Here is a 12,859-nt window from a genome sequence, read left to right as displayed (position 1 = left end):
AAAAAAATGACATACTGGCGCATATTCCAATCCAAAAGGTGAGCACGGAAGATATTATGGTGGCATTTGCGTTTTCCAACTACGAGGCGAAGATTTGCGGCCTCCTGAATTATTTATGTCAGTTGTTTACGACAAATAAACCGAAGAAGACCCGAAAGTGAAATGCTGGTTCGTATTTCAACCCAAGAAGAAAGAACGGACGATATCATCGAAGTACTCGCTTTTTCCAACTACGAGGCGAAGAGTTCCGGCCTTCATTTCAACTTCCCGTTTTTCTGTTTAGAGCGAAAAAAGGAAGTTATTGTGATCACCCCGAAAATGAAAAGTTGAGTTTTCAACGAATCTCCACGTTTTGAGATCTACAAAATCATCTCCGACCATTTTCAGATGGACGCTGTGTGTGTGTGTATGTATGTATGTATATACCGGGACAATCTCTTCAAACTATACATACAATGCGCATGCGCCAAATAAGTCAATCTTATTGGTCGGTGAAATCGCCTCGCGACGATGTTTTCGTCTGCTGAGGAGGGGATCAACGTACACAAAATGAGACAAGACTCAAGAGCTGTAAATCTCTCGTGCATAAAATCGTGGATTGAGGTTATGTTGCTGTTATTTTTACGTAGCGTGAATTGTCTAAGAATACTATTGTTCAGCAATACCGTGGTCGATATCGGAAAATATTCAACGGACGCAAATATCAAATGATACAGAAATTGGATGTTATTTATTAAAAGAAAAAATCTGAAATTCAATGTGAAATGTCACTAACAAGTGGGAGTCTGGACAAACAGAGGTAGGTAAGTAAAAGCAATGTTTATTGTGAACAGATTCTTTATTCACATAAAATTGAAAATGCGTCTCATTAACGATTTATGTTTAGTGCATTTTATTGGAAATTAGTTGTATCCAAAAATACCAAAAGATCCAGTCTGATAATAATAGCTTCTAATATTTTCAGGTACAAAATAATTCATTGTCAAAGTGGGACTAAATTTGTCAGGCATGGAAGCATGTAGGTAAATTTCTAATCACGTGATCTTTGACAATTACACTATTTTAACATGGATTTTGTGTTAAAATAAATTATTTCTCAAGTGATTTACCATGGGACGTGATTCTAAAAAGGTTTCAAGAGAACTTCGGAGTTCTGAAAAGATTAATAAGTCGCGTTCAGTCAAACGAAAGAATGTGTATAATCCGAAAACAGCGGAACGTGATCAAAATATTCAGAGTACATCTTCTAAAAAATTAAAACAAAACACTGAAGATGATGTACCTGAAGACAGCAGTACTGAATATCGAATAATAAATTTCATTAAGGTATTCACTGCGATTTCTGCTCTTATAAAGTGTAAAAAATGTGATGGAAATGTACTGTTTCAAACAGCAAGTACACGTGGGCTGGGATTCAAGATTGTAGTTGCATGTAATAACTGTGGAAATGAATATATTCCTTCCTGTTCTTTCATTGGGCATTCTTATGAAATAAACAGACGTTTCATTTTTGTAATGAGAATACTAGGAATAGGATACGAAGGATTGTGCAAGTTTTGTGGCCTGATGGACATGCCGTCTTTTTTAGACAAATGTACGCATACAATTTTACTGAAACAGATTTTAAATTGTGGTAAAACCGTCGCAGAAGCCTTCATGACGAAAGCTGTGAATGATGAAAAGCAAGCAATGACTACAACTGAAAATGAAGATATAAATCATTTAACTGTATCGGGAGATGGAACCTGGCAGAAACGGGGATATACATCGTCATTTGGAGTTTCTTCTATAATTGGCTATTTTACTGGAAAGATTCTTGATATAAACGTTAAAAGTGCATATTGTAAGCTATGTGAGTATTGGAAAAAAAAAACAAATACAGTTGAGTTCCAGGAATGGTATGAATCGCATGAATATGAGTGTTCTGCTAATCACAAAGGGTCTTCTGGAAAAATGGAGGTGGACGCGATGGTCGAAATGTTTTCGCATTCTGAAACAAAATATGGAGTCAAGTATGCAAACTATATCGGTGATGGTGACTCCAAGACCTATTCAGGAATTATAAAATCAGATCCTTACAAAAATACAACCGTAAATAAAAAGGAATGTATAGGGCATGTCCAAAAGCGGATGGGGACTCGATTACGTACACTGAAGACTCATCAAAAAGGTCTTGGTGGTCGAGGTAAGCTTACAGGAAAAGTAATAGACAAACTAACTGTATACTATGGTTTATCAATACGCCGGCATTGTGAGTCTATTGAAAATATGAAATCTGCTATAATGGCAACCTTTTATCACTACGGCTCGAGCGATGAAAAGCCGAATCATGATATGTGTCCAAAAGGCGAAGATTCTTGGTGCTCTTACCAGCGCGCTGAAGCAAGAGGAGAGCTTGCTACTTATGTTCACGATTATTCTCCCTTACCTCCTGATGTTTTAAAAGCTATCAAGCCTATTTACGAAGATCTCAGTAATGAAAATTTACTTTTAAGATGTGTAGGTGGATTCAATCAAAATAATAATGAAAGCTTTAACCAACTAGTATGGAAAGTATGCCCAAAAACGGTAAATACTAGTTATACTATCGTACAAATAGCTGCATACGTGGCTATTTGTATATTCAATGAAGGTATAAATTCATTATTAGTCATAATGAATACACTAGGACTGGATTGTGGGCCTAATTCTCATCGGTGTGCTAAAAAAATGGATGCTGCACGTATGAAAGTGGCAGATAAGCGCGCTAATGATAACACTCGAGAAGGTAGATTGCAACGTAGGCACCAGCAAATCGATATTTTGGAAGCTGCTATGACGGCTGAAGAACTATTATATGGTCCAGGAATAGATGACTCAGTGTAAGTCATTAAATAATTCTTATAACTCGACATAAATCAATAGTAAAACTTTAAATGCATTTTTCTCAAAACTATGTTTTTTGAACTGGTGATCACTGTAACTTAAAAACTGCTCGGTAGATTTCAATAAAATTTATTCTACTTTTGAAAAACATTAAAAACTCGTGCCTGATCGAAGGATTTTTTTTTCTTTCAAAAATTTTGAATTTTTTTGAACAATTAACTGTCGGTTTTTTTCTCGAAAATCTGAAAAAAATTTCCTGAGGCCGCCATTTTGTTAATTTTGAAAAAAAAAAAAAAAACTTCGATCAGGCACAAGATTATCTATTAATAAAACTAATTTTTCTTGTCCGATTGATTTTAGATGAATCTCCAAGGACTTGTGATGATCACCGCAAGGGACTTCTAGAGAAACGGGCTCCACACAAACATCGATAACTTTTAAAATTATTAATTTTTTTTTTTGAAATTTTGGTGAAGTCAAGTCGAAACATGATGTACTGAAGCTATGTTTTGATTTTTGTAAAATGAAGCAATGAACTACCAAAAAAAAAATTATTGAAAATCATCGTTTTTTCAGGCCTCTGACTACCCCTAACCCCTTAATACGGTCAACGAACGTCGAAGTATCAGTCGCTTCGCATCCGCTCTTCAGAAAGAACAACTGTGAGTGAATAACTATGAATAATGTACAAAGTGATACGTATAGCGAGGGTGAGGATATGTCTAATGACCCAATAAACAATGCCAGTATATAAAGCGTATGAAATTCGTCAAAAAAGAACGTTTTATTCTGTAGAATAAACGTGCAGCACCTACGTATTTTATTGCGAAGAATGTCCGCCGTGATTTCGGTTTATTAAACGTTTTTGGTGGACGTCTTACGATAGTTGTTCATATGCAAATTTTATACGTTTGAAACCAAACATTTATAAATCGTATCTCAATTTGTTGATAAAACGTATCGAAAATCCGTTATTTTAATATTTATGGTAATCGTCTAATATTTGGATATTGATGACTACTAAGAGACGTTTCGCAAGTACGTTTTAAAACTCAAATTATGAAGGAAATTTTTTCTATTAAAATGTGTTGACAATGTCCGTTTAACTAACGTGACAAAATGTTTTCTGTTAATGACGCTTTAATCTTTCATTATTTATGTCTAAACGAATATTATACAGTGTTAAAAAACGTTTTTAATTGGACCTCTAGACTTGAATACATAACGTATCTTGGATGTGTAATTGAAAGCGTATATAGTACACTGCTATAGAGGAAGATCATTTCACGTTAGCTAGAAACAAGTCTGGGTTGAGTTAGAAAGCGTACGAATTTAGTTTATATATGTGAATCGATTTTATTATATCTTTGTTAGAACGTTACACAAATATCTTATATCTATAAATACTCATTTATCAAAAAAAAAGGTACATCTTGTAGCTCATAGACACAGCTCAACCTACACTATACTTTCGTCTTCACGGTAGTTACAACTAACAGAAAACGCTAAGAATATTACACTTATATCAGAAATATTTATATGCCTGTATGATTTGTACTTTTATATGACTGTTTTTAAAATTAGTTGACGTTTACCACAGTTTCTTAGCCCTTCTTTCGTACATAGGTATGCCGTGATCGAGCTAGTTTTAACCAGTCTTTCACGGCACACGAAACACTGGTTTCGGTTGCATCACCAATTTCCTTCTTGCCAAGAAAGGTTTGTTTCACAGCCTCTGAGAAAAAATACATCAAAAGGAAGGTACAATATCACGATATTGATAACTGATAAGGAATAATTTCAATGTAAATTGTGATGAATCTCGAATATATTGGGAAAAAAGTTAACAGTTTGCATAATTTGAATAATAATGTGTGAATAATATTGTTTTCACACGATAAATCCAAGTAATAACTGTTTCTCGAAAATTTCATGAATTATTCATTACCGTAAACAGTTTCCATTGTCAATGTCTTTTGAAATGGGACTTTGTCCCTCCCTGCCCAATTGAATTGCATCGCTAATTCGTTTGTGAGTAGTGACCTCATTATAGCCAACACACATTGGCGACCGCTTGTCCCTCCAACAGAAGCCAGTTTCCCGGTCTGCAACAAAATACTAAAATGAATGAATGTCGAATTGAATTCAAAATATTCTTACTGTTATCAACATCGATAACAATTTTGACTAGTTGGAGATTGTCGATTCCTAATATTTTTTCAGCATTTTTTAACGTTAACCCTCTCGATCAGACCGAGACCGATTTCATGTTGAATGAAAATCTCTCACCATATTGATATTTCGATGGGTGAAAGCAGTTTACCTCAGGGTTTAGGAGTATCTATAAGGCCATCTGACCTTGCTTAATGGAACTATGCAGTTAGAACCCTGACCTTGCGACCGATACAGTTTTATGAAGCCTCAAAGTGCGTGTTGCGTAGAAGCAACATACGGTCCGAGAGGGTTAAAACGTTACGAACCGCAATTCTGTATGCCTGTAGTAATTTTCATTATTCCTTTGCAGTCAACACATACCGAGCGTATTCTTCAATGAGAGACAACCCCCTCCCTAGTGCTAAGCCAACTCAGGCACATGACGCGTACGTGAAGTTCGGTCGAGTGGAGACTAACATGGCCACTGGCATTCTATCCCCTCCCGGCCGAGCCTCATGTGCCTGTGTTGGTTTGCGCTAGGGAGGGGGTTGGCCCTCATTGAAGAATACGCTCGGTATTAGTACCTATCCGTATGTCATGACATACATATTTTGAATATGATTGCAAGGTCTACTCACTAAATAAGTTCGATGCTCTTCGGATTTCAGGATATTTTCGAGGTTGGAGAAGTCTTCCATGGAGTTAAGAGGAAGTTTTGGGAATTCGGCTGGTTTCTTTGTTACGTCGATGCTGACTTCCTTCTGTTTTGAGAAGATTTTACGTAGTAGCAGATGGTTTTGTTCAGTGTAGGATTTAATGTGTTCTAAATACTGCAGAGTTTTTTCTTCAAAGGTATTCTGTTCGCGTGATGTGGTCGGGGTTGAAGGTTCAAGTTGTGAAAAGGATCTTGATAAGTCATATTGCGTGGTAGACCTGATGATCCTACTAGAAATGTTTCTATTTGATGTTTCATATCCAGACAACTGATTCGGTGACTCATGGGAATTATCATTATACTGGTGCTGTACGATCTTGTGGGCCAAGTTTTTCTTTGGTGTCTGATTTTTGGTAGATCCTTTGGCTGAGTTAATGTAGCGAGTATTCTTATTACGGTTAGAAGTCGATTCATCGACTTCGGACGGTGGCAAATTCTCGTCAGCTGAAGAGGTGTAACCTAAACTACTTGAACTTTCACGAGAACGCTTCGTTTTTTTTTTTTTGTTACTAACGTGTCGATTTTTAGCCTTCTTCTTGTCGGTTTTGTGTTTACGTTTTTTCTTTTGCGGCTCAGGTTCGACATCATCACTGTTCGTAGCTTCATTCTCGTCCACGTCATTGGTAATATCTTGCTGAGGTATTACAGTGGATTTTTTAGCGATGTTGCGAATTATTCCGGATTCATCGGACGTGCCCAGCTCCAGTAGGCGCGCCATCGTTGCTTCGGTGTCGTGGTAGTCATCTGTTAGTTAATCAAGGAATATCAATCAATACCGAATGCTCATTGATTAGCAAAATTAATCACAAATGTACAATATGATCAAAATATATCGTCGTAACTCTTATCCAAGTGAAAATTAATATGATTGAAACATTCAATCCGTATACAATTGTAAAAAAAAGTTCTACGTTCCAATAATCACCTCCGGTATGCAGTACTTTGTGAATGGCAAACTTTGGCCATGTTTTTTCATAGGCAGCCTTTGATTTTACAAGTTTTGTAAAATGATCTTCAGTTTTTGTCCGTGGCCAGTAACATTGGGTGTTGTTTTCGACCAGCCAAAGAACTGGTACCAATGCGCATTCTCTATCTTCGCCAACCAAGAATTCAATCACCGCATACATAGTTCTGCAGCACGACTGAGTAAAAACATCGTTAAATGTATCATATTCTCTAGTCTGGTGTATAAATTTATATTTGATCAAAATTCAAGCACTTTTATTCCACTCTGAGCAAAAAGTGCCAGTTTAAAAGTTTTTAATTAGGACATCAACATAGGAATATGCAAGGTAGTATATAAGTTAAAAGATGAATCGATCATGAAACATTATGAAGATTTTGGGAACGCATGTCTAACCAATACTTGAACGTCAATGTGACGTACAAAACTATAATAAATCAGCTCAAAAGTGATGTTATGAACATATGGTAGAGTTGGGTATATTGGACTACTAGGTAAATTAGACTCGGCATATACGGTATATGGTAATAGGTATACGATAATGTTATTTTTTGCTAAACATCTCAATTGAAGCAAACTTTTAATATAAAAGAGATAATGAACCTACGATTCTCGGGAATGTGTGCGAGGTAGACATAGACATACTATACATGTCTTGAACGAATCCCTCTTCCTCGTACACATTGCCGAGAATCGTAGGTTCATCATCTGTTTTTTGTCGAGAGCTCGTTTCGTTGAGATGTTTAACAAAAAATAAAAATTTTATTTCATTTCGTGTAGTATCGGAGTTACTGCGAAACCATCTTTAAATGGAAGACAGACGAATTTATGTAATATATCATCGACGCGATAAGATTTCGCTACGTTGAAACTTCTTACGAAAAAAATCCCTAGTTTGGAAGATTTAATAGGTTTCTGATAAAGGTCTCGCTTGTACTTGAACGGAGTACCTATAATTCTATATTCTCCGGCAATGAAAAGGATTGATTTGATCACTAATATTTCTGTCCCACAAGCTACTACATTATCCGGCCTTTTTATTGATATTTTGAATTTTTTCGTTTCCAGAGCCTGACATTCACGAGAATTTCCAATAAATTTGGGTTTAGGAATAAATTTTTCCTGACAATTAGTTTTACGAATAGAACTTAGTTCTTCAAGTCGATTACTCAGCTGCTGCAGCGGCAAGCGTTTCGATCGAATAAGTCGTTTCAAATGGCCCAAATGATTTTCATACACAAAGCAACTGTATTCTTCTAATGGGCCAAATCGTTCTACGTCGTCTATGACATGCAGCAGCGAATGTACATTATATACGACAAAGTTTTGTCCGTATATCTTAGCACCTTGAGTAACGAATTTTTCGATCATATCTTGCGCGATGTTTCGAAAACGCGAGAACAAGGCTGTATTCGATAGAATATACACGGCGGCAGACAATAATAAAAAATGTTTGTACTTTTTTCGATCTAGCACATCCCGCATTACAACAGGGCCGGAATATAACAAGAAAAATCTAAATTCTGTCGCTTTCCATCGATGCAAATCCAAAAATCCACGGGGCTTTCGAGGAAACTCTGCCGGAACATATCGCGCCAATAGTTTCATTATACGTTCAATTTCTAACAAAATATCCTTAGACAATTTGCAATCACGTGAACCCTCGACCCAGTATTTAAGGAGCAACCTCTTCAAAATTCCCAGGTAGATTAAATGCATGGGATCTAAAGGAAATTGGGAGACTAGTCCCACGTAAAGATCTAAAAGAGGCGAACGTCCTTTAACGTGACGATCGTTTTCACTAGGTGCAACAAAATCACTATCTTTTCGCTTCTGGAATTCGGTGTCACATGGATAACACAGTTTACGGTTGAGATGAACTGCGCGAATCTTACACCTCTCGCAAGCATCCTTACCCGAATGTCCTAAACACATTTTCAACATAGATCTCGCGGGCGCGTCACACGCGAATAAACCAACTCTGACAAAGTATTTGGTGCCATTAAACTCAAAACCATTGGTGCTTAAACGTGACGTTTCTTTAATTAAATCTCGTAAATATGAAGATAGTGGCATCGGTTTACCCGTACCATAATAAACACCAATTACAAATGGGCTATCATCGATCATTGAAATACTGCGTCCCAAAATTGGCCAAAATGATGTTCCGCTACTTTTATAAACGGGAATCCCATCAATATTAAAATCAACTCGCAACGTATGTTCAGGTGACAGTCCTTTTTTGAGACCTGACTCGAGTTTTTGTCTCAAGCATTTCTCCAAACCGAAATAACACATTTCTCCGTTGTCTAAATTTAACGTTTCAATACGTCGTGACGTGTGAAGTAGAGTCCTAGCACTTAAGGGTAAGATAGGATGTGCTGGTTTCAATAATGCTAGCAATTGATCGATCGCGTTATGTGTGATGTTATTTGAAGATGCCCAGTCGCGCAAATTTTCAACAAAGTTCGTTTCATCATCTAAATGCACTTCATCGCTGACGGAACTTGAATTATCTTCAGAACTGTACAACGTAGCTTTGATGCTATCTATGTCACTTTCGATGTCTTTGAAATCTTTATTATCGCGGTTCGAATTAGAGTTTTCTTCATTCTGTTCATTACTTTGATGGATATGATCAACATCATAATCGCTATCTATAGAGTGCACATATTCTCCGATACAAGACACATGTTCATGACTAGCATCTTTTAATTGTGATTTCGTAAGGTGCTCGAGTGCACAATTATTGCCTGCAATACTCAGTAATACTTTACGAGTATTTATAGCTGTTTTGCGACGCAAATGTCGTTTACTCAGAACTTTTAAATCATGAGGCATGTTATAAAACTAAATAATAATACACACCAGACAAGAAATGATGTACGCTTTAACGTGCTTGCCTTATTTGTCGTAAATATCCGCACACCACTCTGAAAACTAAAAGTTAAATGAACCTAATGAACGTAGTACGTGAGTCAATACAGAAGATTCATAGCAATAAAGCTTTTACACGAGTTAGCGCAACAATTTATATAAAATTTTATTGAAAATTAAGTAATTTGATCAAAAATGCTGTTTCGTGTATATTTTCTTGGATTTGGGCTAAATAAATATTAAAAAGGCATTTGTAGCCGAACAATTTTGTAAACACGAATAAAAAACGTGGTCAGCTACCCATCGAACGTATATAATACGCAGGTAATGAGTAGTTTCATTCTATTGGATTTGACTCTGACATTTACCGATAAACGCATAGTATACTCATGATTTACGTTCAGTAGTAGGAATCGTGATATATTTCAGGACTAGATAGTACTGTTACTAATATTATTATTCTATAGTACTTATAGTTCTATGTATCGCTATTTATTGTTACTACAAATTAAACAAGATCGTAGTTTAACGTTGAACCAATTCTGGGCCGATGTCCTGCTTATATTCTAATACTTTTCGAATAGTATATCATGACGCCTACTACTGAACGTAAATCATGAGTATACTATACGTTTATCGGTAAAGATCAAAGTCAAATCCAATGGAATAAAATTACTTGTTACGAATTTCCTGCGTATTATATACGTTTGATGGGTAGATGACCACTATTTTTACCAGTGTTTACAAAATTATTCAGGTGCAAATCCCTTTTTAATATTTATTCAGCCCAAATCCAAGAAAATATACACAAAACAGAATTTTGGATCAAAATACATAATTTTTAATAAACCTCTATATAAGTTGTTGCACTAACTGGTGAAAAAGCTTTATTGCTACGGATCTTCTCTATTGTCTCTATTGTCTAACATGACCGTCTTCTTCTGATGGATAATAATTGTTATTTTCAATTGAAGGGAAAAGAAAATAAAAAATATTGTCAAAATAATATTTCTGTGATTTCGATGGCACAGAAATATTTACGTGGCTGTATTACTATACTTTGTTACTTTGGAAGATGCTACGAGTTCATATGTATGTTATAGATATGTTGAAACGGTATCTAAAAAAATAATAAACACGAAACCGATTTCAAACAATACAGAGCAAAAGTTACTAATAACCGCATGATCACATGGGATGATTATTAACATGAAGTTTTCCTCAAATTCGACAAGAACTAATATAATTAACCTATAATATACGTATCATAGTAAACTTAACACATATAAATAACGTTTAAAAACAGTTCAAAAATATTCATGAACGTTATATAATAAACAATAAACTATTCCATATTTTTATGGTACATCGTTTGGTTTAGAGAAAAAGACGCAGAACATTACACATAGTTTCTTTTGAAGAAAGAAAAGAAAGGAAAGAAAAAAATACAGAAGAGACAGAATTTGAGTTGCAAAACACATTATTTTTTCAACCAAGAATGCTCGATGTATTAAGACAAAATACCACCATATTTGGAAAAATATGTAGTTGTACTTACCAGCGTTATTTAATGACGAATTTGCTTCTTCCGTCTAGGCCGCAGATTAACAATAGCTTCTCACCTTTTTTGCTACACGATCACCGATCGATCCGAGCACCTCCGCATTCGGTTGACGAATAACGCCATAACCAGCGCCTGAGGCCAGTTGCAAGGGTGGGGATGAATATAGGCTCCCAGACAAAGACAAAGATAGAGGAGACGCAAGAGCGACAGAGAGATCGTGCCCAAAAGGGAATCAACTTTGCCATATATGCCCGTGTTATTCCGAGCTGTCCTTGTCTTACCACTCGCTATACTTACACTTACTGTATGAATGCGCGGTCCATGGGATAAGTTCTGTCTCTACATATAATTATTGCGCTCTTACTCTAGCTTGCAGCGTTACCGACGCTGACGCACCAGAGCAGGAGAATAATATATCAGTAGTGACACAATGTATAACGCACAGAACTCCGATAAAATAGCGCGAAAAATAAACGTACAAACGACGTTAAAAATGCGACAGGATATGATGAACGCTTGTTTTAGCAAGTACTCATACAAGATATTGAAGTCTTGACGTAATTCGTGCCAAATAATGAGATTTAATATATTATAATATGATAACCAATATTGTGAAATAATTATAAAAATGTACAATAAATTATTATTCTTGGTACGAAATTATTCACGTTTCGGACACTTCTTTATTCTCTTCCTTTTATTGGTTATATCTATGTTCCATGCACCGGTAAATGAATACAAGATCAGTGTTCAGCTTTAGTTACCACATAATATTGGCATCAAAATAACGGGTAATTAAAGTCCATTTTTCGGAAACTAATTATAAGATAATCAACTGATTTGGCCACCGCTTGGCATCAGGCGGTTCCGCATACATGAATACTAAAAGTGCGTTCATAATCTGAATATTGTACTCAACGTTGAATTTTCCTCAATCGTGTTGAAGTAAAACAAGTATGAACCCATTTGATCAAATATACATATTATACAATTCAATGTATCTTGAAAATAGTCCGATATTGAATAAATTTCATAAACGGTTATTGAACGTAGATCACAAGTAGCAGTAAAACGTGAACAATAATCGTTGAAAAAATACGTTCATCAAACGATGAATATATTTCTGTGCAATAGTGGAAAACCGCAATAATTAAGCGCTTAATTGGGGTTGCTGGTAGTTGTATGATGAATGTACAATATATATATATATATATATATATATATATATATATATATTAGGGTGTGTCGAAAATGAACTTTTTTTTTTCTTCGCTCCTACCACTCAAAACTTTAGGTTTTGACATTAAAGAGGTCCTCGTTCAAGGAGGGCGCTGTAGCTTGAAGTTTAGAAGTCGCTCAACGAGGATTTAGGTTTCCCATCTAATTAACACGTAAAAAATATTGTTTTTCGTTCAAAATGATGTCAGGCATCCAAAAAATTGGCGATTTCTGTGCTTCTTGGCTTATTTGAAAGCATGACTCATCCCCTAAACGATGATAGGTCGTTTTTCGACTTACCTTGTACCAATTTTTTTTACGCCACTTTTCGACCACAATAGTCACTTTTTCAAGTTTACAAAGTCTCCAATGTATCAATGAGTTCAAAATGAATTGCTACAAGTATTGATTCTTGATTCGAATATAAATAACCAATTCCAAAAATTAGTGAAACATACAAAATTTCTCAAAATAAACATGGTTTTTTGAATAAAATTGAAGA

General features: G+C 35.6%; 1 protein-coding gene across 5 annotated transcripts; it reads right to left on the bottom strand.

Annotated features, from left to right (window-relative positions):
* Nucleotides 1-4,196: 4,196 nt before the first annotated feature.
* Nucleotides 4,197-11,683, bottom strand: LOC124214108 (uncharacterized). Of its 5 annotated transcripts, none has more exons than XM_046616123.2 (6): nt 11,134-11,683; nt 9,567-9,638; nt 6,660-6,876; nt 5,658-6,478; nt 4,814-4,983; nt 4,197-4,600 (listed from the first exon to the last, which is right to left on the bottom strand). In XM_046616123.2, the coding sequence occupies exons 3-6, from the start codon at nt 6,859-6,861 to the stop codon at nt 4,558-4,560; spliced, it is 1,236 nt and encodes a 411-aa protein (XP_046472079.1). In that variant the 5' UTR covers nt 6,862-6,876; nt 9,567-9,638; nt 11,134-11,683; the 3' UTR covers nt 4,197-4,557. The 5 variants fall into 5 exon arrangements, 4 of the variants coding, with proteins under 4 accessions (XP_046472079.1, XP_046472077.1, XP_046472078.1 ...); XM_046616121.2 differs by having other exon boundaries at nt 4,814-4,970; nt 11,134-11,670; XM_046616122.2 differs by lacking the exon at nt 9,567-9,638 and having other exon boundaries at nt 4,814-4,970; nt 11,134-11,669.
* Between the last annotated feature and the right edge of the window lie 1,176 nt (nt 11,684-12,859).

Source organism: Neodiprion pinetum, chromosome 3 (genome assembly GCF_021155775.2).
Source record: "Neodiprion pinetum isolate iyNeoPine1 chromosome 3, iyNeoPine1.2, whole genome shotgun sequence".
Lineage (NCBI taxonomy): Eukaryota > Metazoa > Arthropoda > Insecta > Hymenoptera > Diprionidae > Neodiprion > Neodiprion pinetum.
The sequence above is the reverse complement of the archived record's forward strand: the minus strand, read 5'-3'. Positions and strand labels throughout refer to the sequence as shown.

Coding starts and splice junctions, on each gene's coding strand:
- LOC124214108 (XM_046616121.2), bottom strand. CDS start 6,861: ATGTATGCGGTGATTGAATTCTTGGTTGGCGAAGATAGAGAATGCGCA. Junction 6,479..6,659: donor CAAAGTACTGCATACCGGAG/GTGATTATTGGA, acceptor ATTAACTAACAG/ATGACTACCACGACACCGAA. Junction 4,601..4,813: donor GACAATGGAAACTGTTTACG/GTAATGAATAAT, acceptor ATTTTTTCTCAG/AGGCTGTGAAACAAACCTTT.